Source organism: Peromyscus maniculatus, chromosome 17, assembly GCF_049852395.1.
Source record: "Peromyscus maniculatus bairdii isolate BWxNUB_F1_BW_parent chromosome 17, HU_Pman_BW_mat_3.1, whole genome shotgun sequence".
Classification (NCBI taxonomy): domain Eukaryota; kingdom Metazoa; phylum Chordata; class Mammalia; order Rodentia; family Cricetidae; genus Peromyscus; species Peromyscus maniculatus.
In genome coordinates this window covers 13,879,041-13,885,814 of record NC_134868.1, presented here as the reverse complement: position 1 = coordinate 13,885,814, position 6,774 = coordinate 13,879,041, and the positions used below count along the sequence as shown (strand labels likewise).

At 46.7% G+C, this 6,774-nt stretch overlaps 1 protein-coding gene across 3 annotated transcripts in view; it reads left to right on the top strand.

Annotated features, from left to right (window-relative positions):
• The first annotated feature begins 104 nt into the window (after positions 1–104).
• The window catches only part of Aadat (aminoadipate aminotransferase), a 37,844-nt gene continuing 31,174 nt past the window's right edge, over positions 105–6,774 (top strand). Inside the window, exons 1-2 of one of the 3 annotated variants that reach the window (XM_006970934.4) lie at positions 105–244; positions 827–995. In XM_006970934.4, coding sequence (XP_006970996.2) covers positions 178–244; positions 827–995 — 236 coding nt within the window. In that variant the 5' untranslated portion in view covers positions 105–177. Of the gene's footprint in view, positions 420–826; positions 996–6,774 lie in introns of all 3 variants that reach the window. The other 2 variants (XM_042262594.2, XM_042262593.2) reach the window with 2 other exon arrangements.

The window sequence follows — 6,774 nt, the reverse complement described above, 5'->3', positions numbered from 1 at the left end:
TGCTGCTGCCTGGCCCGGGCCTATTTAGATCGCAGGCGACACCGGAGGAAGCCCCGAAGCCAGGCAGGTTGGGTGGCGTTCTGCAGCATTCCGCAGGGAGGGCTGCCTCCCTGAGCGGGGAGGTCGTTCTCAGTGACCGGCTTCCCTAGTCCTGTGCCACGCGACCAGCAGAGAGACATGAATTACTCACGGTTCCTCACGGCAACCAGCCTTGCCAGAAAGCCTTCCCCCATCAGAGGAACAGGTGAAAACCAAAGCCAGAAGCTCCGCACGGTGCACTGTCGCACTGTTGGTGGCCGGCGGTCACCGCTAGGTTGCACCCATTCGTTCAAGTGTGAAGGCAGTCTGTGAGCATTAATGGAAGGAGGAACACAGAACTTTTTGTTCACTAGCAACTTGGGCTGAGGCAAGGCAAGGCAGTGAGTACTTTTCGCTGGGGTGTTGGAGGAGCTGAAATAGCGGGAAGGTTCTTCTCTCGGTTCCGGAGGCTGGGAAGTCCCACATCAGGTACCCAAAGAGGGCAATTCCCGATAGATGCTGCTGCTGCTGCTTGTTGCTGCAGCTCGGCCTCTTTCGTAAGAACACCAAGTCCATGTCTGAGGGCAGAGTTATCTTGATCTGATCCCATCTTTAATCTACCGTATCGAGTACTAGATTCTAATTTAAGAATTGGTCAGAGACACCCACATTCAGGCCACACAGCACATTCTATCACTAGAAGTTGTAAAACATGATAGCTGACTATAACGCATACTGAACTGTCTGTTTATAAAATGCTTCAGTAGACATATTTTTTTTTTTACTTCTTTCTCCGTCTTTATTATAGTTGAGATAATGAGCAAGGCACCAAAAACCCTCATCTCTCTGGCTCCTGGATCTCCAAACCCGGGCTTGTTCCCTTTTAAGGAGGCTACTTTCACTGTGGAAAATGGAAACACCATCCAATTTGAAGGAGATGTGATCCGAAGAGCCCTCCAGTACTCTCCAAGCTATGGGTAAGCTCTCAATAGATGATAGAATTCTATTGGCTTATTTTCCTATCCCATTGGTAAAGTGACTTTTTTGTTAATGGGGAGTAAAATGACTGAGGAAATTTTCAAGTGCTAAAAGCGAAATCTAAATGCTTCACACTCTCCAGTGACTAGCTTTCAACTTTCCATGACTGGGAAAGCCAGAGGGAAAAAAATCTAGAAGAAAGTCCTAGTTGAGCTGAGTATTAATGTGAGAACTCCACCGAGCCCATTTAAATGAGCAAAGGGATTTTATTTGGGGTTAACTCACTACCATGGGAGATTAATCGTAGGGTCTGGGACAGCTGAGCTATGTCCCACACTGATTTGCCTGGTCCAAGATCTCAGCATCCAATACCACGAGGAGATGAAGAGAGAGAGCCATCTATGCGCATCCCAGATCTTAAGAGTCCGGAGCAGCCGGGCGGTGGTGGCACAGCCGGGCGGTGGTGGCGCAGCCGGGCGGTGGTGGCGCAGCCGGGCGGTGGTGGCGCAGCCAGGCGGTGGTGGCGCACGCCTTTAATCCCAGCACTCGGGAGGCAGAGGCAGGTGGATCTCTGTGAGTTCCAGGCCAGCCTGGGCTACAGAGTGAGTTCCAGGAAAGGCGCAAAGCTACACAGAGAAACCCTGTCTCGAAAAACCAAAAAAAAAAGAAAAAAAGAAAAAAAAAAGAAAGAAAGAAAATGGATTCTTTTGTCATACAATATATCCTGATTATAGTTTCCCCTCCATTCACTCCTCTCAGTTCCTCCCCACATCTAATCTCTTCCTAATCCACTCCCCTTCTGTCTCTTTAGGAAAAAAAAAAAAAAAGAATTCTAATCAATAACAACCAAATGTGACAAAATAAAATGTAGATGAGTCAAAAACTTTCATATCGATGTTTGGACACAGCAACCCAACAGGAAGAGTCCCAAGAGCAGGCACAAGAGTCAGAGACCCACTCTTTCTCACAATCAGGAGTCCCACAAAAATACTAAGCTAATAGCTATAGCCTATATGCAGAGGACCTGCTGCAGACCTGTGTGGGTCCTGTGCTTGGTGCTTCAGTCTCTATGAGCTCATATGTGCCTTGCTTAGTTGATTCAGAGGGCCATTCTCTCCGACTCTTCCAATCTTTCCACCTCCTCTCTCACAGGATTCCCTGAGCTCTTAGGGGAGGTGTTTGATGGAGAACTCCAATTTAAACTCTCTGCATAATGTCTGGCTATGGGTCTCTGCATCTGTTCCCTTCTGGTGCTAGAGGAACCCTCTCTGATGATGACTGAACAAGGCACTAACCTATGAGTACAGCAGAATATCATTAGGAGTCATTTCATTGGTTTTGTTTGTTTGTTTGGTTGGTTACTTGGTTTGGTTTTTTGTTTGTTGTTGTTTGGGGTTTGTTTTGTTTGTTTGTTTTACCAGTCCTGTTTGGCTGTACCCCAGGTCTCTGGGCTATCTAGTCTCCAATTCTTGGTTACCCAAGCAGTGTTGGGTATAGGTTCCTTCTCATGGAGGGGGGCATAAGTCAAATCAGACATTGGTTGTCTACTCCCACAAGTTCTGCGCTACCTTTGGCCTAGCACATCTTGCAGGCAGGACAGATTGTCGGTCAAATGTTTTGTGGCTAGGTTGGCCCACAGAGTACCTTTCAGCACCAAAGAGACTAGAGCATAGGTGTGGAGGCTCCATGTGGGCACCAACTCCACTGTTCCATGTTCAATGAGTTGTGTGGGTGTTGTCCTCAGCACTGGGGCCCCCGCTGTCAGTTTGCAGAGAGAAAAAACCCTTTGTCTTAGCATCAGCCTGGGTAGTTTTGGGATTTCCACAAGACCCCTTTGGTGAACAACTCAATTGAATGTAACCTACCCCCTAGTCCCTCTGTGAGAAGCCTTGCCTGGCTACAAGATATGGCCCGTTGAGACTCCATATCCCCCACTGATATGAGTCCTCATTAGGACCACCTTCATAGATTCCAGGAAGCTCCCAACTGCCCTAGAATTTCACACACACACCCCAAATGCCCCACAATTCAAGCCATCTCTTCCAAACTCTCTCCTTCCATCTCATCCCCCCACCTTCTCCCTCTCAAACCCACCCCACCCACCCCAGTCCACTCACAATACCTACTCGATTTCCTCTTCCCGGGGAGATCCATATATCCTCCCAGACCATTCCTCTTTACCTAAAACCCTATGGGTCTATGGACTGTAGCTTGGTTATCGTTGATTTAACCGCTAATATCCACTTACAAGTGAATAAATACCTAAATGCCATATTTGTCTTTCGGGGTCTGGGTTACCTAACTCAACATGATTTTTTTCTAATTCCTTCCATTTCCTGTAAATGTGTGAATTTCCTTTTTTCCAGCTGAGTAATACTCCATTGTGTGAATGTACTACAATTTCTTTATCCATTCTTCTGTTGAGGGACATCCAGGTTGTTTGCAGTCTCTGGCTATTATGAATAGAGCAGCAATGAACATGGTTGGGCAGGTGTCCTGATAGGATGGAGCACCCTTTGGGTGTGTGCCCAAGGGTGAGATAACTGGGTCTTGAAGCAGATGGATTCCCAATTTTCTGAGGAGACTCCATATTGATTTTCTATAGTGGCTGTACTAGTTTGCACTCCCACCAGCAATGGAGGAGTGTTCCCCTTGCTCCACATCCTTGCCAGCATGAGCTGCCACTTGTGTTGTGAACCTTAGCCATTCTGACAGGTATAAGGTGGAATCTCAAAGTTGTTTTAATTTGCATTTCCCTGGTGGCTAAGGACATTGAACATTTCTTTAAATGTTTCTCATCTATTTTAGATTCCTCTATCAAGAATTCTCTGTTTAGATCCGTGCCTCCGTTTTAATTGTATTATTTGGTTTCTTGATATCTAGTTTCATGAGTTCTTTATATATTTTGGATATTAGTCTTCTATTGGATGTGGAGTTGGTAAAATCTTTTCCCATACTGTAGGCTGCCACTTTATCCATTTGACGGTGTCCTTTGCCTTACAGAAGCTTTTCAGTTTCTTGAGGTCCCTGTGGGGCCCACAGAGGTTTCCTAGTAAGATCTGAGCTTGCTTTACCCAGCAGGGCTACATTAATGGATGGCTTGACCACGTGTGTGGGTACCAGGTGTTTGGAAGGGTCTACACTTGGCTGTGCTAGGGGGGAGGTCTTTTGCCCTTGGCATTCCTATAAAAGGCCATTTTGAAGAGACTGAAGGAATCAGTGGATAATGATCCAGGCCCTCCCAAAGCTATCCTGTGTTTCTGTCTGTGTCTTCTCCACACTATCTTTCTAAGTATTTCTTATCCCTCTCTTCTCAAGAGTACCTTAGGAAAAAGTGGGAGCTGGCCTCTCACAGATGGCTCCAGAACTAGGGACTTGACTAGGGACTTGGTGAAAGGAGGTTGGGGGCATTGAAATAAATGAATGAATTAAAAGTAAAGGTGACAAAAGCCTATTTTCGGGAGGAAAATTGTATATAGGTGAAGCAAAGCAGTTGAAAGAAAAGCCGAAGTGAGAAATTAGGCTGTAGTGAGTATCTCCCTGCCTAGGTGTGTCTCTCTCTCTCTCTCTCTCTCTCTCTCTCTCTCTCTCTCTCTCTCTCTCTCTCTCAATTTCTATCAAAATTAGGAAAGAATATGGGGTTAAGTATAGGAATATAGTATAGGAAGAAATTTAGGGTAAGGTAGAAAAGCAACAAGACAGAGGAGCTGTGTTCTTGGGACTCTGAATGCAGACTCCTGGGGAAGAATGGGAGTCGAGCAAAAATACTATGAGGAAAATGGGCAGAAAAAGATTCCTGTGGAATCTTGTGGCCTGGGGACAGCTGAGATTGGAGTCCTGAGGGGCAGGGAAGAATTTTCCTGAGGTGGATGCAGGCGAGACAAAACCCTCTGCCCCAATGGCATGGCCACTGTATGAAAACATCGTTCAGTCAGGGTCAGTTCCCTTCTTGGCCATGAAGCCCAATTTAAGGAACAGACGTCTTGGGATGAGACAAGGGAGGAATTGAAGGTCTTGAAAAATACTAATAATTTCTCTTACACACACACACACACACACACACACACACACACACACACACACACAAAAAAAACAAAAAAAAAAAAAAACAAAAAAAAAAAACAAAAAAAAACCGAAAGCTCTTTAGATCTCATCTTCTTTCCATAAGGGTAAAATTAGACTCACCTGGAGGGAACATCTATTAAATGGGAAAGCCGCCCATAATTGCTCTAGGGGGAAAAAAATCCCCTGGAGCATTGCAAACCCTGTTAGGTTGTATCTCCTGTTCTAACCAGCATTCAGGAAGCAACTAGCGGTGGTCCAGAGAGCAAGCACCTCAGAGTTTGAGTGTGTTGCAGGGACACCACCGGGGTCCCTGTGGTGGCCAGGCAGCATCTCCCAGGGCAGAACCACGGCAGAGGTGGTGCAGAACCCAGGGAAAGGCTGCTGGTGTGGGGAAAGCAGTGGAGGCTCTGAAACCCTCCCTGCAGTGAAAAGAGCAGGCAGTAGCTGCAGTGGCCGCAGGAAATGCTGAGGTTGCGTTTGGACGTACAAAGGAGGCAGAAACGGGGACGGGAGCCTCTACCCCCAGAACAGAAAGCAGTTAGCAAGGGGCTGAGCTGCAGCTGCAGCTTCAGAGACTGCATTTAAGGGGAGGAGACAAGGCAGTACAAAGAGTATCTATCTGGGGCGCAAAGCCCGCCGGCGGGTGGAGGGGGATCTCTCCGAAAAAGCTCTTATTTCAAGTACTCTTGTATTTTTATCCACTGACCTGACGAGGTGGGGGAGCGAAGCCCTGAAGGGTTTTTGCTTCTGGAACCAAGTGCCAGGTCCCAGTGCACGTGGGCGGACCGGTGCGACACGGTCCAGGGACAGTGCCCATGAAAAGTCTGATTAGGGAGGGTACCTCTGTCAAACAGTAACACAGATGTCCTAATGCGAGGCCTAGGGAAGACGAAAACCTCCCGTGGCAAAAGAGCCAAAGCTTGATCTTGACTTCAGTAAAATGCTAATGCCATTTGTCAACAAGCGGCTTTAAAAACCCTTTAGAAAGCAAGGAACCGTGGTTCGTGGTTCGAATACCTACCAGGAAGTTGCTTTGAGTCTAAAAAAAAAAAACTTACGGGCAAATAAGAAACTTGAGTTGTGCTTGAGATGCAAGAGAGAAACATTGGCATAGTTAAAAGAGCTCATGGCAATTTTAAGATGCAGCTTCAAAAAAAATTAAGAAGGGGGAATTTTACCCTTAGTCACCAAATGAAGCTTGCTGGCTGCCTGTACGCTGTGTGGAACAGAGAAATGTCAGCTCTGATGATACCGTAGCTGCTGACATTCCTCCAGAAAAGCTGGAATGAAACAGAACCTGGAGCCAGACTGCTTCTAGTAGCAAATTAATGTGTGGCCCCTTTAAGAAACAGTCTTGAGTCTTACCAGCTGAACAGAAAAGAGTCTCAGTTACTATGGCAACCATTCTCGCCCTGAGGCAAAACTAACCGAAAATGCTGCTGTACCTGAGTGCTCTGGAAAGCTTGAGTTTCAGCAAATTGTGGCACTCAGGGGAGCTGCAATATCCCAAGTGTTACAGCCCCCTAGCAAGGGCACTCACTGAATTCTGGGGTCTAGGAAGCTGGATAAAAAGACTCTAGAGCCACTGACAATTACACTCTGACTTCAAACTGTCAGGAAAACTTTCAGGCTGATATCAGAGCTGACTGTGAACTCCTTCCTCCGAACTTCACAAATGAAGCAGTTTTGAGCTCACCTACCGTGGTGACTCAT